Source organism: Podarcis gaigeae (genome assembly GCF_964106915.1).
Source record: "Podarcis gaigeae genome assembly, chromosome: 4".
NCBI classification, from domain to species: domain Eukaryota; kingdom Metazoa; phylum Chordata; class Lepidosauria; order Squamata; family Lacertidae; genus Podarcis; species Podarcis gaigeae.
In genome coordinates, this window is record NC_139677.1 from 29,064,184 (window position 1) to 29,090,058 (window position 25,875).

The following is a 25,875-nucleotide window of genomic DNA, read 5'->3' on the forward strand; positions in this document are numbered from 1 at the left end:
GGGCGGCTGCTGGTGTTGATCAGAAATAAGATAGGAGGCTTCTGTCTTGCGTTCGATCTCAAGCATTTGGAATTTGGGTGAGGTTTTTCTGGCATTCCTCTCATTCTGGACAATCTCCTCCCCATTTCCTTAATATTGAGTCCCCAAAATTAGGGTTTTATAGATGGAAAAGTACAGTATGTTGGTTGACTAGTAATTAAGAGGGACTCGGCTGCTTGCAAAGAGGCTTCACTTTTACAGAAGAATTATAGAAATTGCAAGTGAGCAATGCCACATGGGAATGAGTCTCATGAGGACAGTATCTCTTGACGGGAGAAGGGACCATGGGAGGTGTGCAGGCACCATGTTCCAGTAAGGACTGGGCTTTTGCAAACTTTCAGCTTGTCAGGCAGGGCTTCTAAGCAAGATCTCAGGGATTTGTCATAGGAGGTATTGTGGATGGCAGGCGGACTGCCTTCTGTGCAGAATTTAAAGAACTTTAAACATTTGCTGGTTGAAAAACCAGATACATTGTCTACCACAAGTCGTACAATTCTGGGCTCCCTTCTTCTTAGCCACAGGTGAGTTATATAGCCTTTGGCAAGATGTTTCATCTGTTCATCTCTATTAAGTTTCCAAGTGAAGCATAGAACATAATGAGAAGGTTTCCTGTTGGTTTCTTGAAGTCTTTAGACAAGCCCTTCTACAACAGTAAGGATAAAGACAACCATAATATGATAACAATGGATTGCCAGCTGAACTGTCAGGTGTGCATTCTGTGGTCTTATCTCTCCCCCACTATGTTTCAGGTGGGCTGCCTGAAACATCATCTGTCTCCCTTCTGCTGTCACTGATGCCCCCCTCCTCCAGTTATAGAAAATTAAGCATCAGAAATGGGAAGCTCACTCATTCCCTGCAGTTCTTTTTGTGCTTTTTTGTTATCAAATTTATATTAGCCAAGCAAATTCCTCATGGCATTAAAAGTAGCTTTGTTGGGTAAGTTGTTCGTGAATATAACTAGGTAGAATTTATATTTAATGTGATTCTTACAAATTTGTACATAATTTGTACACATAATGGAATGCTTTTCCAGATATAAATGTACAATGAAGAAGAAACCTTACTGTCACTGTTTGAATAGTTGTAATTATAAATCCATGAGTTATCCACCATGTTTTCATTTCTTGACCTTCTGGTGACTTTGGAAAGGCAGAAGTCTTCTCCAATAGCAGAGGGGAAACAGTCTGTTATATTCTTTGAGTCATTTAACAGTTGCTTCTGTCACTTTCATTTACTGTCCTGTTTATCTGTATTACAGAATTTGAGATTGCTAGTAAGTAATCTTGAGGTCACTAATTAACAGTAATCTGCCCTGCAGCAATTACCTAAAAGGATCAAGTGAAGTAAGACTTTGCTTAACGTTTAATGGGTGAAAGTTCATAGACATACTTGAACTGTATAAACCTTGGGCATCTTTTAAAAAAGTCTTTTTACACATATCACTACAATTTATTTTATTTTGTTCTGTTTTATTTACATCCCACCTTTTTCTCCAAGGAAGTCAAGGTCTCTTCCTCATTTAATCCCTACAACAGCCCTGTGAGGTAGGTCAAGCTGAGAGGCAGTGACTGGCCCAAGGTTACCCAGTGAGCTTTATGGCTGAATGGCGATTTGAACCCTGGTCTCTCAGGTCTTCATCTGGCATTCTAATTTCAAATTGCCTGTTGTAATATTACTGATCGGCATGTATAACATAAGCTTTATAGATTGACTATTCTGCCCTATTGCAGAATATAGCAAGTGCATTTTTTTTTTAAACAGATGTGTGGATATCTGTTACTTTGAGAAAAGACAAAAAACCTAGCACAGGGATAGCTCAGCTGGTAGAGCTCAAGTCTCTTAATCTCAGCATTGGGTTTGAGCCCCATGTTGGGTGAAAGATTCCTGCAATGCAGCGGGTTGGACTAGATATTCCTCATGGTCCCTCCCGACTTTACAATTCTATGATTCTAAGAAATGTAGATGTCATTTAAAAAAATAAGAAACAAATCTACATTCATTTAAGGGTTTTTTTAAACCACATGCAAAATTCTGAAGAGAATTGCCTTGGGCATATAAAGCATGTTCTGGAGTACATGCATTTTAAATAAGTTTTATTATTCTAGCTGAAGAAAAGTTTTATCAAGCTCAGGAATGCACATATATTGGTAAGATTTCAAGATTGAATTGTCTTTTTCTGCACCTTTCCAGAAAAAAAGTGAGAATAGGGATTCCCCCCCCCCCCAAAAAAAAAACAAATGTGAAATTTCCCATTCCATTTCAAGGAATTGTCTCATTAGAGAGCTCTTTGAGAGAAGCAGCTGTCAGCTGACCAGTGTTGTTCCTTTCAGGCTAAAAAGAGATGGCTTTACTTGATAGGTTACCATTTGCTAAAGTAGGGTTCCTTAAGGGAGGCTTTTGACATGCCACTCCAGGAGAGTTTAGAAATTAATTTGTTTTAAAAACATGTTTTGTTTTTAACTGAATTTGCTCAGTTATTGTCTTTTACGTTCTGGGTAAATAAACTTAGTGTGCTGCATGTGAGTTCTCTGTACCATAAAATGAAAACGAGAAGTTTCCAGTCTTTCGCTAACCCTTTTGTGGACCTCTGATCCTGTTGAAAGACACACTGGCTTTGCATGTAACTTGAAGAAAGGTATTGTGTCCCATTCAGCTTAGCTTTTACTGTGAAAGGTGAAGTTTTGAGCTTTCCTTGTATATTGAACGGCACTTTAAAGACAGAGGTCACCATCTACTGAGCAACTCTTCACAAAATTGATTTGTGGCAATATGACCTTAAGCCTGATCTCCTTGCTGTACAAGGATATTGCAGAACTGTGGTATCTTCTGAAGAAAAGAACAGGTGCGTCTACCTTTCATGTTTTCTTCCCTTCCCTTTCTTGTTTCCACTTCCAGTGACTTCGCTGAACTGAAACGACTGGTGCAATCTAGTAGTTCTTGAATGTTGTATTAAGGACCTGTTAGGGATCTTCTGGTCCGCTGCGCAATTCACCCATTTGTATTTTTCATTTCCAGAGTGCCTATTGTTACGTCAGTGCCACGTACGTGTTCATTGTGAGCTTTATCACACAGAATGTTTGTAGAATATATTTACTAAAGGATCACGAATGCTTCCTTGTTGTACCTACCGGTAGCTCCTTTAGAAACTGTTCCTTGTATCTTGCGATGTGCTGTTTGACTGTCACCCTCCCTCCAAGGCATTTTATTACCTTTGTGAGAAGGCTAGGGCAAAGGAGGGGATTCCGCTACTACATCTTCTTCCAAAATTTTCAGTAGCAAAGCTTCGCTATCATATCTTTTCTTACAGTTTCTTTTAATTCAGAGCTTTCCACAGTAATCTCGCTTTATTCTGATAGGGTATGAATGATGCATTGGAGGCAGTCTTTGCTGTAAATAGTGAAGCTACAGTCCACTGTGAAACTGAAAGCTTGTTTTTGTGGAAATTGGGGAAGGGGAGGGGGAGAGAGAGAAACCAAATGCTGCTGATTCAGTTCACGTTGCCTGTCTTGTGTTCTGTTTGGTATGCATGACTGCTATAGAGGAATACGGGATGAACAGCAGTGACATGTCAGGTTGGTGATTTGTATTCTACCACTTCGGTCTCTGAAATGATACCTATTTAATGTTGAGTTTTAAGTGTTGGCGTTTATTAGGAGATGTGATGTTTTCCATTTAAAGTAAGTTTTATCAAAGGCTCTGGGTGTGCCTGCAGCATCACTGTGCATTCAGGAGAATTGTGCTAGGCTTTTTGTGGCTTGGTGTACTGCTGGAGACAAGAAGGAATGCAAGGCTGAGGTTAAAAAGCATTTAAGGAAACAGAATGATAACAACTAGAAAATTCAAGTCGTCCAGAACTGCATTTTCTGCCATTGTGCATGAAATGTTTGCTTGATACTGTTATTAAAACCATTTTGTTTAAGCAAATTCTATTTGGGGAAAATGTACTTCTATGCTAGCTGCCAGATAGTGTTGTATGAATTGTTTTAAATATAGTTTAACATAGGGTAATAGTAAGAATCCTTGTGTTTTCTGGGTAATCCAACTTGTCTGATATTAAGCAACGGTAGCTCCTGGCCTAGAAACAAAAGGGGTGGGCCTTTTTTGCCCATCAGCCTGCAGTTGCTGCTGCTGTTAGAGGTATTGGGACATCAGTGTGCAAAGAAGTATGCAATCTGAGGTAAGTTCTGAGATTAGGTTTGGCTGCCTATAATACTGAGCAGTCCGGTCACTACACACATGCAAATAAAATGTGGACATGCTCTTACTCATCTCTGAAATTGCTTCCTGGTGGTAATTCATTTATTCCATGTCACGTGGAAGAAGAGACTAGTTTTATGCAAGTAAGGTGCAATTAAGGGATGGGGAACCTTTGGCCATCCAAATGGTGGTGGTCTCCCAATTTCTATGAACCCTATCCAGCATGGCCAATGGGCAGGGATAATAAGAACTGTTGTGAATAATATTGGCTTGCAGGTTCCCAATCCTTGGTGTGATTGATTGGCTTGAATGGAACTGTGAAGTAGGGATGGATATTGGATTTAGGCAAATCCTGGTGTGAAGTGGGATACATTGGAGGTATTTAGGACTTGTCAAAGTGGGATCTTTGTAAGGTGGCACAAGCTGAAGCAGAAATCCCTGAAACACTTTGCGACACCTCAGTGGTGCAGATATCAAAATAATGTTGCAGACAGGCATCTGTTGAAAGTGAAAGTAATGTGTCTAAGCTTACTATAAAGCCAAAAGGCCAAGATGGAATGATATTGGGGAGGAAGAGAAAACACCAGGGCACAGAGAAAGAGCACCATAGTGACTGATGGGTCTAGCTGGGTTATCAGAGGGATTAATTTCATCAGTGCTCTCCATCCTGGGTTCTTTAGGAGAGGGAGCAACTTTGCAAGTGGAACGTATGTGTCTAAACTTAAGAAAGATGTCAGAGTTGAATTGGGAGAGGGTTTTTTGCAACTAACAATTCTAGCTTATAATTGACCAGGAACCCCCCCCCCCCCAAATCCTATGTAGTTCCTCCCAAAATAAACTTTAAAGGTCCCTAGACCTAAATCCTGGGCATCTGTTTGTCTCTAGCTGGTCAGGTTTCTCTCTCATGCTTCTACTTTTCAGTCCAATTGCCCAGACAGCATAAGGTGAAGTTAAAGGATTCCTTTTTCTGCCCATCATAAAACTGCAATGGCTGCTCTTGCATGAAAATCACTGCAACTTTTCTTCTGAAAGCTGACAGGATATATGCCCCCAGAATAAGCGACCTTGCCTACGAATTTCAGCCAATTCTGACAAAAAAAATTAAAAAGAGGGCATTACTTTTTATAGTGATCTGCAAGAAGAAAAGTCACATAAGAATCAGCTGTACTTCCTGGATTAACTCTTTACATAGATTGCTATACAGAGAGAAAAATAGTAAACCTGAACCAATGTTCCAGCATTCCCATCTCCACGTGGATTTTTACGAATTTGGAGTGGAATTCTCTTTAAAAGACCTTCAGGTACTTCTGAAGGCAGCATATTCAGTTGGGCAATTCAGAAAACTCTCATACATTTTGTTAGATCCTACATCAGGAGGACCAGTTGGAAAACAGTCATACCAGGGGCATAGTTTCCTCATTGCAGACAGATTACTCTGTTGTTCAGTATCAAAAAAACTTTGGTTCAGTAGGTATTTTGCTTCACTGGGACCTCAATTTAATAAGTATTGTACTGGATGGCAAGGGGAGCATAACCTTAAGTTAATGTGTTTAATCCAACTGGTTTTGTGCAAATTAATCAGAGCTGATGGAAGATAGCTAGTTGGGGGTAAATTCAACTGGAACCAATAGTTAAATGCAGTGCTTTTTTTCTGGGGGGACGCAGGGGTATGCATACCCCAAAACATTTTGTGAATCTATATTTGGCCTCATTGAGGGGCAATATTTCAATACGAGTAGGAAAGTGAGAGTACCCCTGCACATTTTTTTTATACAGTTCTAGCAAAACCATGCACACATTATGTCAATGAAGGTTCTGTACTAGGGTTCCACTAAGACCCATTTCAGGGTCTTATTCTTCCCTCGCGTTTCGTTTCCTACTTCTGGGGTCCTGCAGCTCTTGCTGTTGTTGAGGGCACACCACAGTCTTGAAATTCAATACCCTAGGTGGTAGGTAGCTTTGAAAGAGACAGCTGAAGTTGGCAGAAAGAGACCTCTTGCAGTTCCTGAACTATATGGACCTTAATATTATATGTGCTAACAGTCCAGTCACATGCATGTTTACTCAGAAATGAGTCTCTGCTGCATTGGGAGCAATGTGTGGTGTAGTGGTTAAGAGTGGTAGACTCGTAATCTGGTGAACTGGGTTCACTTCCCTGCTCCTCCACATGCAGCTGCTGGGTGACCTTGGGCTAGTCACCCTTCTCTGAAGTCTCTCAGCCTCACTCACCTCACATAGTGTTTGTTGTGGGGGAGGAAGGGAAAGGAGATTGTTAGCCGCTTTGAGACTCCTTAAGGGGAGTGAAAGGCGGGATATCAAGGGATATTAAGGGGAGTGAAAGAAGGGATATTAAGGGGAGTGAAAGGCGGGATATCAAGGGATATTAAGGGGAGTGAAAGGCGGGATATCAAGGGTCCAAACTCTTCCTCTTCCTCCTCCTCCTCCTCCTCCTCTTCTTCTTCTTTGAGGCTTACTCACATGTAAGAGTACATGACATTGCAGCCTAAGTTCATTTGTTGAAACAGCACTTGATCAGGAAATTTTGATCGAGATCTGCTGAGTTGAATGACCAAAATGTTGCATTGTGGATGTGGGGTGATGGATCTGTTAGCATGTGGCGAAGCTGTTAAGCAACTGCCTCATTTGCATCCACTGCACAACTCAGATCTGAATCCAGTTTAACTGTGCTGACACTCTGTCTTTTTTTTTTAGTAGCTTGATGGTGACTCAAGTAGACAGGAGTGGAACTGTAGGGTGGTGCAGGGCAATGGCACAGCGTTGCTTTGCCTGTATATAGAATGCCTCAGAGATCATCTCCAATTGCTAATTTTGTATTATTCATCGACCCTCGGTTTGGATGTTTAACTTACAACAAAGAAGCATGCTAGCAGCTATATAGGATCTTGTTGGTTTATTACAGTTAGTAAAGCAAAATTAGCATTGCTCTGACTGCATCTTGAAGAAGGAATGTTAAAGGAGCTTGCGTTTCCATTTCACTTCTCTTGTGTTTGAGCTGAAAGGTGGAGGTTGGTTTCTCTTTTGGCTGCAGCCTTCCCACCCCCGCATGCTTCACTCAGTGCTCTACATCATATAAAAATTAACCTGAAGTGAAAGGTATTCAGAGTTGTGAGATGCATTCAAAGCCGAGGTATGGGGTCAGCTCTGGTCACTGAACATACTTGCTACAGCTTATCCACATGCTCGTTTGTTGTGCTCTTTCAAGTGAGAGAAATTTGTAAAGATCAGCTACTGCAGACTTTATATTGTGAGCATACCTGGCTAGGCTTTGCCCAGTTGCTTGTAGCATCATATGCAGTGGTGCATTCAGTAGTAATTTCCAGTTTCTTATTGCCTGCCTTGCATGTGATGTGATTTCGGGTTAGAGTTATCCTTACCACTTGATCCCAGTGTTACACCCCCCCCCCCAATATTTGAGCAGTGAGGGGTTCCAACATAAACTTTGGTTTGGGTCCCTTACGATGTAGGTCATTGGAGGCTTATGACATTGCTGTGATACAAGGTTTATTTCTAAACACATAAATATGAGATGGAAGGCTCACCGCATTAACTCCCAACAGAACGTGTCTCCCCAGTAGGTTCTAGGGAAGCCCTCAAATGCCACAGCTTTGGTTTCTCAAAGACAGCAAGCCTTTTCCATCCCAGTTACAAGGCTTACATTGTCTTTTCTTCCGTTTCATGATACACTGATTACATCGCCTCCAGCCAGAGGAAGGGGAGCATAGACATTCTGCTATCCAGAAGGATCTCTGACCACTAACCTGCATGGCAACAAACCACCTATACTTGGTCAACTTTTTAGTCATAGGCTAGTAACCTGGCAGATTTGTTGGGTGTTGTCCTAAGCTACTTCATAAACTAACAAAAATGCTTCCATTAGCAAGTACGTTCAGGAGAAAACCCTTTCTACCATATTAAAAAAATTGAGGTACACAACTTAAGTCACCAACATTAGACACTTAAGCCTGTTCTTAACTATCCTGGAGAAATCATGTCTTTAGTTTTCAGGTACAATGTTTTGAAATGGTTACTGAAAATACTGAGGAAATCTCAGTTACTGTAGTGCTTTAACTGTGAAATCATCCTTCCAGGTTACAGATTAACCCAAGATATAAGTAATATATTGCAAGGAGGAGGAATGGAGCATGGACTGCTCAAATTGCTTGTCCTTTCCTCTGGATTTCCTTGTGGGGCTAATAAAATTTATGTGGTATACAGAGTGTGTTTTTAAATGTCGTCATTTTCTGTTTCTTACTGAATCTGTTAACTTGTTGAAGTGAGCTTCTAAGAGGTCCGAAATGACAGCTGTTTCTTCAGTTAGTTAACAGTGGCGTGCAGTCATCTTCCGCATAAAGGGCCCCACAGTCTAATCTCTTTGTAATTCCAATCTTCTTACTGATGGAGCTGGACAGGCTATTGGTAGGGGGCAAGATAAAGACCCCAAAGGGATGAAGAATTAAGGATTTGCTTCAGGGTTTCAACTCCCACTTGTAACTGATGAATGACATTAATGTCTATATTAGTCATAATACAGGGAATGTCTTCTTCTTTTAGTGAAGATATCTGTTGGTAGACTACAATACATTCACTTGTGTTTTGTGAGTAGTAATTCACTTCCCAGACATAATCAATTTTGTATTTTGTGCACTTAAAATAGAGCATCTATAGCTCAAGCATTTTCTTTTGAATGCACCTATTTATATCATTAAGGATTTCTAAATTTAAAATTGCTGCCGAAGTGTAGAAGAAAGAGCAATTGCCCTCATTCTAAGTTTTCAAAAAGTGGTTGTCAGTCATAATAATCACCATAATAACAAAATGTTGCAAGTAATAGTGAAATACTTCCACATTAACAGCAGTGGGGAAATCCATGAATACTATGGGTCAAAATGTATCAAAAGACCCAAGGCCTATGTGAGAGGCACTTCTTTTTAACTTGTTAAAACGAGGTCTGGGCGATATCAGCTTTTCAACATTGCGGTGTATCAGCAGCCAAACATCACGGTTTAGCGATATACCGCAGTGTTGAAAAAACCAAGGTGCATTGGGTGAAATTGTCCCAGCTCTTACCTCAAGAGCTGAGGCAGTTTCACCCAGGCTTGAAGGCTGGGACAATGCAGCTTGTTTGTACCACTCAGCTGGGAGGAGGTAACACTCCCTGAGACAGCCCCGGTGCTCTCACCGCTTGTTCATGAGTGGGTGGAGCCTCAGGGCTCCTTGCTTGCTGTGGCAACTGCGCTCCCCTCAGCCAAGCAGTTTCACAGAGCCCCCCACCGCACCGCCGGCTTGCAGGAGCCAGCGCCAAGCTGGGGGCTCCTCTAACAGCTCGACTGAGGCAAGGGCAGCTGCACACTCCTCAGTCGATCAGTTTAAAGATGCATAGGGAGGAACAAGCTGTATCTCCCTCTCCGTCGTATTGAGGCCAGAGTGGGATGGCGGTTTCACTCAGTGATGTATCGCTAGTGAAACCGCCACTGCTCCTGAGTCCCTCTGCTAGCAACACCTGCTGGAGGAAGGAACTCCTGACACCCTCCAATGGACGCTTCTAGCAGAAGGACTCGGGTGCAGTGGCAGTCTGCTCATTATACCGGTCCTGAGTGATATATCGACCAGGCCTAGTTAAAACAAATACATCAAGGCTTCTACTGTGCTTCGTAATTTGCCTGTCAAATATTGCCTGTGTGCCTGTTAATACCAATGGATACTATTAGTTGTGTCCTTTACTAAACTGTTTATAGTAGTTTCATCATACCGTACTCTAGCAAACTGTGGTTGGCTATCGATTTTCAAGTTATTTATTAATTTAGGTATTCATATACTACTAAATATTCAGAATTACTAAAACAGAGGGACACTCCACACATGACTTCATGTATAATGCCGTCATTTAAAACATCAACTGCTGCCGAATACGATGAGTGTACAAGTCTTTTTTATTCTATTCTTTATTTATTTATTTATTTTGCATTTACATTCCCAGGCAGACCTGATAGATGGAAGAATTGCTGGGTGCCCATGTGCTAAAAGGTGCCCATGTGCTTGTTCTGTGTGACAAGGGTACAAAATTTCCTTTATGAAAATGATGTCCTTGTAGGAAATTTGAAAGATGGTGCTGTCCATGGTACACTGTTAGTACGCTTGGTGGAAATGAGATGATCAATTAGATCTGGTTTATGCTTTTTAAACCTATCTTTGATTATGCTGAAGTAATTCTACTGTTCTTGGTACTCCCTGCAGACTCAATTCCTGCATATATGTTGTATGTATGTGTGGTGGTAAACCTGGTTAATAGGTATTCTTTCCCATTGGTACCAATTTTCACATATGATGAGGGTCAAGTAAGATTTGAAGGCTCCTCATGTACAGCTTACAGATCAGAGGAGCACATTGGGTTATTAACATATGAATGTACGGTCAATACATGCCTACTTGTTCTACCCATTGCCTGCCTACATGCAAGACACGTGCTCTTTTCCATGTTAGGCCAAATGTGGCCCATGAAGGCAGTCCTGCTTGTTTGTTTGCTGATTGCACACATGTAACATGTGTATTCCTGTGGTCTTCTCATAAACAGATACACATTAATGAAAAATGCAGAGAATTGATGGGAAAATAGGGTTATCCCAAGTATGAAGCTGTCAGTCAAAATTCAGCTTAAGCTTTTTTTTTTTTGCCTGTGCACCCAGCCCCTGTAAAAATGGACTTTCCACCTTTTCTTTTATTGTTCTTCCCCTGATGTCCATAGGCTTCTCACATGGTGAACTTGTGACACCACAGTTCTGCTTCTTAAGTTGATTTGTACATCAGCTACTTTCACTTGCTTTTCATCAACATTTCATCTTTTCTACACAGCCCAGTTCATAGCAGTAAATGCCAGAGGTAAAAGAAAAGGTGTCTCAAACTGTTAGATAACAGGTTCAGTGGCAAAACCATATAGGCATTAATTCACCTTCCAGTACCAGGAAAAAAAATGTGTTTGGAAGAACCCAAAGTGCCATTCTACTTATTTAAAAGTTTCTTTCTGTTAACTAAAATGCACTTCTAATTAGGCTGATTGCCTAAGCATTTGGGGAACTTTATAAGAGAATAATGCTTTAATTTATGCATCTGAGCTGCCAAAATGTGTTCTAATATTTCCCAAATGTAACCTCAGAATCTGAATCTTGCTTATTTTATAAATCATTATATTTCCCACGAGCATTGTTGTTTTGAGTTTTAATGTTCATGGCTTTGGTTTTTTTATAGTGGTTGGATGAAATGTTTTTAATTAATGTTGAGTGCAGTCATGAAATGGTGGCACATAAATGTTTTCAGTAAATAAAAATTGTGTGAGCCAAGCATTTCTACATGGGAGTTATAATGAACTGTTTGTTGGGGGATCTGTTTCAGATGAAATCATGCATCAAGATATTGTTCCCCTCTGTGCTGCAGAAATTGAGGACGAGCTAAGGAAGAAGTTTGCCTATCTGTCAGGTAAGGACTTGAATGTTTACATTAGATTTTTATTTTTTTAAAAAGGAACGAAGTGTTGGCAAATTCAGTTCTTATTCTGTGTATGAACCTTATAGTATATTTCTTTCTATGGTTCGTTTTGTACATGTTGATTTCTTGAATGGTACCAAATGAATACCGCAGAAATGAAATGTTGATTCTAAGAACAGAAGGCCAGCCATTTAAGGTGGCTTAGTTGTAACTGGACATTAAAACAATAATAGCACTTGAACATAAGTTGCTTTATACTTAATGAGACCAGTGGCCAATTTAGCTCAGTACAGTGGTATCTCTGGTTACGAACTTTATTCTTTCCAGAGGTCCGTTCTTAACCTGAAACCGTTCTTAACCTGAGGTACCAGTTTAGCTAATGGGGCCTCCCATTGCTGCCACACGATTTCTGTTCTCATCCTGGGGCAAAGTTCTTAATCCAAGGTACTGCTTCCGAGTTAGCAGTCTGTAACCCGAAGTGTTTGTAACCAGAGGTGTTTGTAACCTGAGGTACCACTGTATTGCTTACACCCGAATGACAACAGCTTTCCAGGATGCCAGCCGTGCCTGGAGTACCTCATAGCTGATATCAAAAGGTAGCCCAGGAATAGTCTTTTCAGGTTTGGATCTTTGAGGTGGAACACTTTCACTCCTGTTACATGCTTAAAGAAGGAAAGTTGTCCTGTTTATCGAAAGGTACAGCAATTAAGAGTAATTCCCTCCCCCAAGCAAAAGTGGGGTGCTTTTGAAAACAGATTACATAAAAGTGTGAAATTGAGTTCCAGGTTCTTTCATCCCTCCTACCCTTATTAATTTAACACATCCACAAGCATAATGGGCATTCATCCACAGCCCAGTGGAGCATAACAGAAACAGCCCCCTCTCGTTCCATTTTGCTTAATTTATGGTTAACTCTTTTGATTCTGTGGTGAGTAGATCTTATAATTTTATAAGTAAGTGGTGCTAGAGAGAGATATACTGTATTATCTTTCTCTGACCCCGCCTGCCCACCCCATATTCCCCCCCCCACTCTTGTCTATCAACATACAAGATAAATGCCAACTTCAGTGATAATACACTGCAGTGTGCCCTTGCAACATTTGAGCAGAATTTAATTGTCTGCCACGGGATTTATGTAGCAAATTACTTGCAGTTTTGATTCTGCTGATGTTCCAGTTTGGGTCTTGCTGCTGTCAGTTGTTATTCTGCACTTTTCTTAAGGGTTGCTGACACTGTAGTTTCAAGATAAACTAAAATGGATGTTGATTTAAAAACACAGCTTTGTTATTAAGTTAACTTTAAAATGTTATGCTGAGAGCAGTTAGTTTAATGACCCATATAGTGCTGTAGAAGGACGTGAGGGGCAGATGGGGCTCATCAACCTGGGAAGGTAGCCCACCTAGGAGAAGGAAAACTCATCCTAAACCTCCACTGCCTTGAGAGACAGAAAAGGCTAAGGAGTAAACCAAACCCTATACAAATCTGAAGTCCCTAAGACGGTTGGAGGGTGCCTTACACACCCCCTTCCCACAACTCATGTAGCTAGGATGGTGCCAAATGCATTGCTCTGCTTTCCTTTGGACCATAACAGTGAGGCCAACAGGGGAGTTGTGTTGTCTGAACAGCCAAGGACCTCCATATACACTACCCAGTCGTGTGCCCCAAGGAAGTTACTTGGGTTTGACTTTATCCTCAGAAGTGCACTCCATTCTCTCTCTCTCAACAGATAGATACCAAGAACAACAATAGTGCAATACGTTGACTGTGGGACTAAAAAAGTGAATGGGCTTGTTGCATTCTCCCATATTTACTCTTGAGGTTTTTGAAAACTTACCAGTCTTACTTATCACATAGCGTTAAGCTAAGGAATTCATTCCTACAAGAGGCACTGATGGCTTTAAAAGAGGATTAGACAAATTTGTGGAAGGATAGGGCTTTCAGTGGCTGCTGACCCTAATGGCCATGCTGTGCTTCTGAATACCTGTTGATGGAAACTTCAGGAGGTGATATTGCTGTTGTGGTCAGATTCTACTTTTGGGCTTTACATAGGCATCTGGTTGGCCATCGTAAGAACAGGATGCTAGATGAGATGACCTGACCCAGGAAGCTTTTTCTTATGTTCACAGCTGGTTATCTACTCCTTGAAATTATCTCATTGGTGCAATTTCTTTTTTTTAAGAACTTGGAGAACAAGCAGTCTTTCTAGAAGGCAGCTTGGAGTATTCTGTTCTTACTGTTGTAATCTTGATTGTACTCATGCTCAAATAGTCAGAGAAAATGCAGAGATAAACAATCACATTATCTGGAAAGGTCATTTCCTAATTCACATTGGAAGGACGTTTTAAGTATTTCCAGGGACACAAGCGAGAGCCGCTCATCAAATCCAATGGAGAAAATCAAGATTTTACTCTACTAGTGTGTCCACAAAACCCCTTCCCTGTCCACCCAAAAAAAAACCAACCTCAACAATAGCAGAAAATAGAAGAGTTCCTGATTTTTATAACTCCATTCTTATTTAAAGTGAAACATAAAATAAAATAAATAAATAAATACATCTAGTGAATTCCACAGCAAATGCCATTCCCTGTCTCCATGCTACAGATTACAGAGAGAGTGGCTTATGACAGCCCTGCAATGTAGTTCACACTGAATACTGCTGTTCCAAGTTCTGAACGGTTTACAAAAACCCTGCAGTTTTGTCTAGAGATATTAGGCCCCTATTGCAGGTTTGCAGTTCTATGTTGACAAGAGGGTAGCTTGCAAGTATAGGCTTTGTACATACCCAGCTTTTGAAATGCACGGAAGTCATATTTTCAAAGTTTGCTTTTGTACATTGCCTGTGTTTTCCTATGTTGTTTGTTTCATCCATAGACAATTATCACAAAGTGTATACATGTCCATAGTCCACACTTAATATTGTAGGGCAGAGGTGATGCCAGTTTGAATTTCCAATTTCAAAAAAAATCCCATACTTCTTAGGTTGCAATAAAGGTTAAGTCATTCAACTTAAATTGCTCTTTCAGACCTCCTCCTAGGCCAAATCAAGCATGAAGAAATTTCATGCTCCATTGACTTGCATGCAGACTGGTTGTGCTTCTAAAATCTAAAGTCTTTTTTTTTCAGATGAAATAAGCACCAAGTTAGAGCATGGACTCCTGTCTTTAAATTATGTTGCTTTAACCCCCCTCAGCCACAGCCTGAGGTAAAAAGTGTTGGACATCAGGGATATACTTACGTTGTGAGGCCCTACCTGTGTCTGATTCAAGACTGATTCCATTGCACATGTAGCTAAAGTGTTATAACTCTCTTATGAAAATGCAGGTATCGGTATGCTCAGAAGAACCCTCAGGTTTGCAGAAAGAAAAAAATAATGGGGGAAACTGCTCGGAGAGAATTGAGCATGGAATAATGAATTTCTAACTTATTGTTGGGACGTGGGTGACGCTGTGGGTTAAACCACAGAGCCTAGGACTTGCTGATCGAAAGGTCGGCGGTTCGAATCCCCGCGGCAGGGTGAGCTCCCGCTGGGGTCCCAGCTCCTGCCCACCTAGCAGTTCGAAAGCACCCCTAAGTGCAAGTAGATAAATAGGGACCGCTTTCTAGCGGGAAGGTAAACGGCGTTTCCATGTGCGGCGCTGGTGCTGCCTCACCAGATGCAGCTTCATTACGCTGGCCACGTGACCCGAAAGTGTCTTCGGACAGCGCCGGCTCCCGGCCTCTTGAGCGAGATGAGCGCGCAACCCTAGAGTCGGACACGACTGGCTCATATGGGCAGGGGTACCTTTACCTTTACTAAGAAGAAGAAGAAGAAGAAGAAGAAGAAGAAGAAGAAGAAGAAGAAGAGGAGGAGGAGGAGTTTGGATTTGATATCCCGCCTTTCACTCCCCTTCAGGAGTCTCAAAGCGGCTAACATTCTCCTTTCCCTTCCTCCCCCACAACAAACACTCTGTGGGGTGAGTGGGGCTGAGAGACTTCAGAGAAGTGTGACTGGCCCAAGGTCACCCAGCAGCTGCATGTGGAGGAGCGGAGACGCGAACCTGGTTCCCCAGGATTACGAGACTACCGCTCTTAACCACTACACCACACTGGCTCTTACTAACTTATTGTTGTGAGGAAAAACTGTAAGGGGGAGATGAAATATTCCCCAAAAGGGCATGGCTGCCTGGAACCTTAAACAGGACCATTCCATGCTGCAAAACTGTATTGTTAACCCCATATCTTACTATTGCTTTGTATCTTCCGGAGCTGAGCATTGAAAAAAACTCCAGAAACTGTGTTTTGGGAAGTTGTGGATCAAACCAAATGGGAGTAGGAACAAGGAAGGAGGTACCTAGCAGTTTCCATGCAGCAGTGAACATGGGTGGGTAAACCACCTTCCTGCCCTCCTTATCAAGCTGTACATCCATTTGGCAGTTTTTGAGTTGCCGCTGGCACCGACCTTTGCTTCCCAAGCCTAATTTTTTTCTAAGCTCAGCTGCATCACAAATTGTTGTTGCATTATTGCATAGTAGGTGGTTCCATTGGGTTCACTTTGTTTTGGACTTGTTTATATTTAGCATTTCCCCTACCTGCAGTTGCATTGCAGTTCAACTAAATCAAAGCACTCTCACTACTAGCAATTCCTCAGCCTCCTTTTTTGAGGAGCGTTCTCATTATCAGGCTCATAAGTAAATCACCTCAGATATTTGATATCTTAACTGATCTGTTTTCATGTCTGAAAGGGATGTAGCAATTATAGCTTCTTTGTGAGGAATGAGTGGTGAGTAAATAATTTTCTGTGTTTCTTGCCAGGTGGGCGAGGAAAAGATGGCTGCCCTGTCATCACTTTTCCAGAGTACTCAACATTTAGCGAAATTCCAGAGAAGGAGTTTCAGAGTGTTCTGACATACCTCACTAATATCCCCAGGTAAGACGTGTGCTCAAGGAAATGAGAATGCTTATCAAATTAACGTTAATGCTTTGTTAGGTACATCACACACATAAGGAAGAGAGTTGGCAGATTGTAAACCGTTTAATAAAGAAAAGAACATTATGGATATAAAGCAGGGATTGAAAAAGCATATTGCTGCTTTTAAGGAGAAATGAGCCTTTGGAACACCTTGAAGTATAAATTTTGGGTTCAAAGACCCCTTTTTGTGTTTCTCTACAGCTCTGAACATGCAAACATTCAGCTCTGCTCCACAGTCCTTAAGCAATAGTCTCACATACTCTCCATTCCAGTACTGCTAAATTCTTTGTCCTTTCCCCCATTCCTGCCAGGTGAAAACAGGGATTGGGGGAGTCAGTTCCTTAGGCCACTTCATGACTCAGACAGGAGTGAAATCTTTGAGGCCCTTTGTAAATAACGATGGTAACTTAGTCATTGAGTGTTCTTTCAGTTGAATGCATATTTTATCAACCTTGTTTGCAATCTTGTGATACAGTTGTTTTGTTGTGAAATATGAATACCATATTGGCCGGAATATAAGCCTCATTTCCCCCCCCCCCAAATTCCGACCGTGAAAAGTTAAAGTGTGGCTTATATTCACGACCTTACGGTATGCAGCCAGGAGTACGGCAAAGCGGCGCCCGCCCTGCGTGTAGTCCCCCGTCCTCTCCCCCAAGGCCGGGAAGGGAGAGAGTGAGGAAGGGAAAAGACCCCCTGCAACGCAGTGTGGCTCCCCACCCCCAGTATGCAGTGAGGAGCAACGAAGAATGGTGCAGCTTATATTCGGGTATTTTTTCTTTTCTTTTTTCTTTCCCACTCTCCAATTTTAAAGGTGCGGCTTAATTCAGGTGCAGCTTACATTCGGGCCAATATGGTCTGTATGAAATGGTAAATTTATCAAGAAGTTCCATGTTTATATGCTTCAGTGATGAACATGGACAGGTAGAGAATTATCGGCAAAGGACTGGAACCCCACTTTCTGTGCATGTTCTGTTTTCACAAGAGCAAGCTGCAATTTATACATGTGTGCTTCCTCCATGACTGTTGTGGCATGCTTGTAATTGGGTTTCCAAATCCAAAACACAGGGTCTGCCCATGGAGTATCAACAAGACATTATAAGCATTCTGACAAAGCAGCACGTCATCCAAACATCTTTCGTTATTGAAGTTTTGGCCTATTCCTGAATAAGTTGTGGCTCTTAAGCCAGTGTTTGTAGGAACCCATGTGGCTTAGCTGTGTACAGCCATACACACCAGCTCCCTTGAAAAAAAGAGGATTACACTGAAACCATCTGAATCTCAGGGACATTGCTTCAAGCAGTTCAACTCATGCAGCTATGGAACATATCAAATCAGTCATCTGGCTTTGCTCCCTAGCACTCATCTGACATAGAAACATTACCAAGTGATCTCTACTTTTAATAAAGAAAGTGCGTTTTGGCAAAAAGCCAGTGCTATTAAAGGCTCTTGCGGTATAGCTTTGTGAACTGTTGGATTTGCAAAGCTATATTGTAAGAGCCTTTTTAATATGCATCCATGAGTCTCAAGTTTGCCTTTTAATAGAAATGAAAATTGATCTCCGTGAGAGTGGTGTTGGGAATATTTGGTTTGACGTGCCAAAGAGTGTAGTCCTTGTAAATTACTTCGCAGTATCTGGTCTTGTGCGCTTTAAAAGCCTTTATTTCTAATTCTTCATGGCATGGTACACTGAACTGTTTAATTGTATGGCAGAGTCTTGTATCGTCTCTGCCCTTAGTCAACAATGTCATGTAAACTAGCCTTATTGGAAACTGCAGTGCTTAACCCAGTTTTACCACATAACTCCCCCATAAATCAGGAAGTAAAATAATCAAGACAGAAAGGACACTGCAGTTTCATACACAGGGAAATTTCTTCAGAACTAGAATGCTTCGGTCAGCTGCTGAAAAGCTTCCTGTTCAGTTTTGTACAGATTCCTGCCCCTTTTAAAAAGAACAGCCATTCACACATTAACAACAACAGCAACACTACTTAATTCTGGGAATTTCAAAACTGTTGGCTTAAGGTTAGAAGAAATAAGGATACGAATTATAAAACAGAGCAGGGAAGAAGGAGAGCAGCAGAACCACCTGTCTGGTGGATAGACTGGAGGATTTTCAACGAAATGGTGAATTATCCCTGGATGAATTTTCCTGCAGCTCCCTAAATGAAACACCCACAGAAAGCTTCCCATCAGTGCATGCAGTGCATATAGTATGCAGGCCGGTTTTAATGCTGAGGAAGGGATAACATGCTGAAACGTGAATACTGGTAACCCATGTCTAGCCGAGCAATATTGGACTCACAAAACTTCCTTTCCACTCTGGACTATTGATCTTCTTCCGCTACCCTGTGTTGAGAAAGAGAATGAGAGAGAGAGAGAGAGAGAGAGAGAGAGAGAGAGAGAGAGAATTTCATGTATATCATGTCCTGTATTCACTGCATGGTATTTACCCAATGACTGAGCATACATTGTACAAAAGAGCAGGCGGCAGAAACATGAGCAGCAACGATCTGTGCCACGAAACGATAACTCGGCTACTCTTGTCGACACAACTTAAAAATGTGGTGGAATACAGAAACACAAAGCAGCCATGTACTGAAAGCAAAGGTGGTTAGCCTGCAACCCACAGGCCAGATCTAGCATAGCAAGCTGCAGGAAGTGGCCCGCCGGCCCTGAAACGTTATCTCCAGATCCACTCCATCCCATTTTTAAGAACAGAGTACTTTACCTTCTGATCTTAGGAAGAGCCTATGGCTCATGGTAGAGCATCTACTTTGTAGAAGGTCTCAGGTTCAAACTTCATTAGACCAGGGGATGTGTCCTGGCTTGAAATGCCAGGGAGCTGCTGCCAGTCTGTGCAGATACTACTGAGATAGATGAACCAAGAGTCTGATTTGTATTAAGGCAGCTCCCTCTAACCATACAATGCCATTCTGTTGACAGTGCTGGGAAAAGCAGCGTTGTGAAGGTGACAGGCTATGTTTGGGGAGCCTGGGAACTTCCTTCTTGGAGACATCCCTCATTTCATCCAAACCTATTTACATTAATACAGCTACAAATCCTAGCTCATACTACCAAGCAGGCCATGTAAGCCATGTGTGAGGTTTACACAGCTTCCTTTCTCCTTGGAACTTCTTTTCCTTATTATTCTCTGTTCATCATCCAGTCAGGATGCTGTGAGTTTAGGAGGAACTACATCATTATATCCTGCCCACCTAGCAGTTTGAAAGCACGTCACAGTGCAAGTAGATAAATAGGTACCACTCCGGCGGGAAGGTAAACGGCGTTTCCGTGTGCTGCTCTGGTTCACCAGAAGCGGTTTAGTCATGCTGGCCACATGACCCGGAAGCTGTACACCGGTTCCCTCGGCCAATAAAGCGAGATGAGTGCCGCAACCCCAGAGTCGGCCACGACTGGACCTAATGGTCGGGGTCCCTTTACCTTTACATCATTATAAGTAACAACACACAACAGCAGCTCTGGGTGAAATTCCATGATCAGAAATAATAAAAGAGAAGAGACTTCAAGAGGTGAAATGTTGAAGGCACACAGTGCCAACAACAAAGAAAAATGGGAGGCACCTAATGAAACTGCTGTGGCTGCGTAAGGAGCTTGCAGATGAGCTGAGATGTTAGAAGGACATATATAAGAAATGGAAGAAAGAAGAAATCGTGAAGAAAGAGTATGCACTAGTAGCCAGCAGTTGGAGGGAGAAGGTCTGGTGGGCCAAAGCTCAGAATGAGCTCAGTCTTGCAAGAGAGGTTTAATATAATTTTTAAAAAAGGATCTTTGGCTATATTTGAAGCAAGAGGAAGAACAAGCCAGCAGTAGGTCCTCTGCATGGAGAAGAAGGAGATGGTATTGGGGACAGAGATGACTTTCAGGGTCCCTTGCAACTCTACAATTCTTTGATTCTGTGATCCAACCTCGCTTCATAAAATGCGATTGCATATACTATAGCTTACATCCTGCACGATGCTGAGCATTTTCCCACCCTTGCTCCACATCATTGGCTCTTCCTGACAGGGAAACATGGCTGCTGCATCTGGATGCATGAAGCTCATGCGCATCTCTGTTTATTAAGCTGAGATTTCGACCATCTATACTCAACCACTACTAGGACATTGGCTCAGTTGTGCTGTGTAGGATGTGGGGTGGAATTTGTCATAGGGTTTCCATTTTTGATGGCTAGGAATCTGTCAGTTACTCTTTGTCTCATTTTTCCATTCCTAATTTCATTTCTCCACATTTCTACATCAGCATGCCCGCCCCCAATATTTTTGTAAGGGCTTTTTCCTACCGGTACAGTTGTACCTTGGTTGTCGAACGGAATCCATTCTGGAAGTCGGTTTGACTTCCAAAAAGATTCAACAACCAAGGCACGGCTTCCAGTTGGCTGCAGGAGCTTCCTACACCGGACGTTCGGCTTCCAAAGAACATTCACAAACCAGAACACTCACTTCCAGATTTGCGGTGTTCAGGAGCCAAAACGTTCGAGTCACAAGGCGTTCGGGATCCAGTATATGATTGTATGCATTTTTTGTTATTTTCAGAAACTATTGTTTGGTTGGAGAACTGCATATAGCACAATTCAGAGAAGTGCAAATACTGAAGGATAGCTGCATTGTTTTCCATGTACGGGGTTTTTGTTGTTGTTTTTTACAATCAAGCGGTGTATACATTTTATGAAGTAAATAAATAAATGAATTGTTTCTGGAAATGGGAATTACGTAGGTTTGCATTAAAATGCAAGCTGAACCAAATTTATCCCCCATCCCTGTGAGTGGCACCCAGTATTTTTGTTCATTTATCATTCTTCCCTGATTTTCTCAATATTGTGAGCTTTTCCAGTATTTTTGGATTCAGTTTTTGCAAGAACCACTAGAGGCTGCTACAGAATGGTGAATATCCTTACAATTTCCCTAGCAATCTTTTTTTTTAAAATTGCTGTCTCTTCTTTTTCATTCATGTTGGCATCCATCTGTCTCAGGAGACAATGTTGAATGTTCTAGTAATACTGTGAAAAGCATTGAGATTTAATTATTTTTAATTCTACAGGGCAGTTTAGGAGTTACCCGTAGGATTCAGAGGATTCATTTTGTCCTTGGTAATGGATTATAAAAAGTAGATGGTGTTCATATTACTATTACAGTATCGTAAGAGTCATTAGGAATAGTTTGCTTAGCTTGTTCCGGTCAGACTAAGAAAAATAGCATACTTTTTATTTTAAAAATCCACAGAAGAAGGTAAGGCATCATATAATTGTCATGTACAACTTATGGCAGTCAAGACAAATATAGCCTCAATTCAAGAATTATTGCTTGCAATAAATAACATTTTCTGCTGTCTTGACTTGTTGACATGCTCCTTCAATAACGAGTAGCGCCACTTCTGCATGTGGCCACTTGTTGTTGTTTAGTCGTGTCCGACTCTTCGTGACCCCATGGACCAGAGAACGCCACTTACAAAGCAACAAATCATACCGTTTCCCCTATAACTATCTCAATGAATAATTGTCATAAAGAATAATTTATTGTAACTAGAAATGTTGTTGCTTTGGCATGATCTAAAGCAGGCATAGGCAACCTCAGCCCTCCAGATGTTTTGGGACTACAACTCCCATGACCCCTAGCTAACAGGACTAGTCGTCAGGGATGATGGGAATTGTAGTCCCAAAACATCTGGCAGGCCGAGGTTGCCTATGCCTGATCTAAAGGTCCATTTGCCCAGACATTTTGTGGATATTTGAAATATTTTACATTTCCCTGCTTTTGCTCTCCAACTCGGAATCAGCCTCTGGCTACGATTCCGTGCTTAGTTAATATGTCAATGAGTTCAATCAATCTCACTGGGGAAAAGTGTAAGATTGTAGTCATATGGAGAGCAGCTGGAGGAGGAGGAGAGGTCAGAGGGTGAAGAAAGAGTTGTGAGTGAAGGGTAGACTCTTTCCCCAGCTTCTGGACCCCTTGGGAAACACAACAGACCTGGTGTGCCTGGAATTGGAGAGTGCAGCTGAATGGGGCACAGCTGTGGGCAGCCTGAGGAAGTACCATCCTTATTGGTCCTGACCATAAAAATCAAGTCTAGAGAGAGAGGACAACTAGGGTGATGTCCTCAGTTTCCAGAAACTCTTCTCAATGCGAAACTTTTCTGGGTGAGCTGAGTTTGTCTGGACTCTGGGTGAAAACCCAGAGGCTGAGATGGAGGGTGCGTCAGAAGGAAAATGAATTGCTATTTAGATGATAGATAGATGATAGGTAGATGTAGGTAGGTAGGTAGGTAGGTAGGTAGGTAGGTAGGTAGGTAGATAGATAGATGATATAGATAGATAGATAGATAGATAGATAGATAGATAGATAGATAGATAGATAGATAGATATAGATAGATAGATAGATGATAGATAGATATAGATAGATAGATAGATAGATAGATAGATGATAGATAGATAGATAGATAGATAGATAGATAGATAGATGATAGATAGATAGATAGATAGATAGATAGATAGATAGATAGATGATTGATAGATAGATGATTGATAGATAGATGATAGATAGATAGATAGATAGATAGATAGATAGATAGATAGATAGATAGATAGATGATAGATAGATAGATGGATAGACAGACAGATGTAACTTTGTATAAATGTAACTTTTTATATGTGTAAGATTTTGTTGTAAGTTGTCTGTTTTCTTGTTTTTTGTACACTGCTTAGAGATATTTTTAATATATTAAGCGGTATACAAATCAAATAATATATTAGCCTGTCCTGGTGCTATATTTCTCCCTCTTTTTAACTACAGTGATTCTGTGTTCACTTACCTAAAGTTTGTTTTATTTATTAGACTGTTCATTTATTTACAATATTTATATTCACTTTTCAGTTTAGAAAACATCCACAAGGGCTTGCAGATGCAAAAATAATAGTTCAATCTGAAGCAATACAAATGCATAATCTACAAAGCATCTTTTTTAAAAAATAGCACATCAGCTAAATAACCAAGCAGGAAAATAAATGCATCAGCACGTAAGCATTTTAAAAAGGCTTGGCTAAATAAAAATGTACTTGCTTAAAAGCCTAAAAGGCATCCATTTTGTTACATGACAAAATGTTGGCCCCTTAATTATGGAACTCCCTGCTTGACTCTGCAGGCTTTACCTCCCAGCAGCCTTTGCCACTATAAAACTGGGTGTTTGTGGGCTATTGGGGTAGGGTTGGAAGGCCGGATCTGACTGGTGGCCCCCAGACCTTGGTTTATACACTGAAAATGGGATATTCTAGTTGCAGGTGTGTGGAACCTCTAGATCAGGGGTCAGCAAACTTTTTCAGCAGGGGGCCGGTCCACTGTCTCTCAGAACGAATTCCTATGCCCCACAAATAACCCAGAGGTGCATTTTAAATAAAAGGACACATTCTACTCATGTAAAAACACGCTGATTCCTGGACCGTCCACAGTCCGGATTTAGGTGATTGGGCCGGATCTGGCCCCTGGGCCTTAGTTTGCCTACCCAGGCAACATCTAGAGCAGGCTTCTTCAACCTCAGCCCTTCAGATGTTTTGAGACTACAATTCCTAGCATCCCTGACCACTGGTCTTGCTAGCTAGGGATCATGGGAGTTGTAGGCCAAAAACATCTGGAGGGCCGAGGTTGAGGAAGCCTGCTCTAGATGTTGCTTGAACTACAACTCCACATATCCCAGGGCATTGGCCATGCTTGCTGGGACTTGCAGTTCATCAACATGTGGAAAGCCAAAAATTCCATACACCTGTTCTGGTACCGTCTCTCTTTTTCCTCTCCTCCAACTGAAAACCAAGTTGCCAGTTAAACTATCAAAATAACTTGATAGCTGACCAAGCCTCCAGCATGGCGGTAGTAAAGCCTACTGTGCTGAGGCAAGCGTTCATAAGATTTCCACCCATTTCTGTTCATTAATCAGAATAATACAGCATCAGCTATTTTCTAATAAATATATAGAAACCATTGAATGTGACATTAGGCAGGCAGATATTTATTTGCTTCAACCGTATTGATAAAAGCTTAACAGCAAGGAGTTGGGTTCTTTTTTTAGATTTGGATGATTGTACATTACTTTTTGTATGCTAGACAATGTGAAAAATGTCTATCATGAGTTCTATAGCCTGTTCAGTGACTAATTTTTATTTTATTTTATTATCACGGTCATTTATAAACAGCTGTGTCCTCAGACAGCTGACCTCACTGACAATAGCACAGGAGCAGAATATGGCTTCAAGATATTGTTGTTCTCTGTCTAAACAGCTAAAACTCAGGTTATTTTTGTACCAAGATGGCATTCTTACTTACTAGAAGAGAATGACTCACGCTGTTTGCTTTTAGGGTATTCTGTGCTGACGTAGATTCGAACTGAAAGTTCTAGTACGTTACACAATTGGTATCTTGGTTGGGGATTTGTTATATAATAAAATAAGATATAAGAGGCTGTTAGTGGCAAAAATGAACAGAACACAGAGTTATGGTATAGAATATAGGTTTAAATAAACATGGGTCATTTTTAATAAAACTCTGAGGTCATCTTAGGAAACTGCCCTATAGGCAGGACATTGGTCCTCCTATCTCAATGCTGTATTGCCTATACCAGAGTTTCCAAGACTTGGGTCTCCAACTATTTTTGGACTACTATTCCCATCATCCCTGACCACTGGTCCTGTTAACTAGGGATGATGAGAGTTGTAGCCCCAAAACAGCTGGACCCCCAATACAGCCCCAAACATCTGAAGACACAAGTTTGGGAAACCCTTGTCTACATAATTTGTTGGACTACACAATATATTGTTGGACTAAAACTCCCATAACCCTCAGACAGCATGGCCAATGAATAGGGAAGATTGGTGTTTTAATCCAGGAACATCTAGATGGCCACAGATTTCCCAGCTTGAACCACACCGACTGACAGTGGTCCTCCAGTTTTACCTAGCCAGTTTTACCTGAAAGGATTCAACCTGGAACATTAAGAGATGGTGCTGATGTTACTAAGGCCCGGGGGCCGGATCAGTGTGTTTTTACATGAGTAGAATGTGTCCTTTTATTTAAAATGCATCTCTGGGTTATTTGTGGGGCATAGGAATTTGTTCATCCCCCCCCCCAAAAAAATATAGTCTGGCCCCCCACAAGGTCTGAGAGACAGTGGACCGGCCCCCTCTGAAAA

The 25,875-nt window shown here is 41.4% G+C and overlaps 1 protein-coding gene across 16 annotated transcripts in view; it reads left to right on the forward strand.

The window, feature by feature from the left end:
* MCF2L (MCF.2 cell line derived transforming sequence like) overlaps positions 1–25,875 on the forward strand; it is a 120,881-nt gene that overhangs the window by 53,527 nt on the left and 41,479 nt on the right. For 12 of the 16 annotated variants that reach the window (XM_083735215.1, XM_083735220.1, XM_083735206.1 and 9 more), the window contains 2 exons: positions 11,644–11,727; positions 16,528–16,642. In XM_083735215.1, coding sequence (XP_083591341.1) covers positions 11,644–11,727; positions 16,528–16,642 — 199 coding nt within the window. Of the gene's footprint in view, positions 1–2,707; positions 2,882–3,543; positions 3,612–11,643; positions 11,728–16,527; positions 16,643–25,875 lie in introns of those variants that run through there. The other 4 variants (XM_083735208.1, XM_083735218.1, XM_083735204.1 and 1 more) reach the window with 4 other exon arrangements.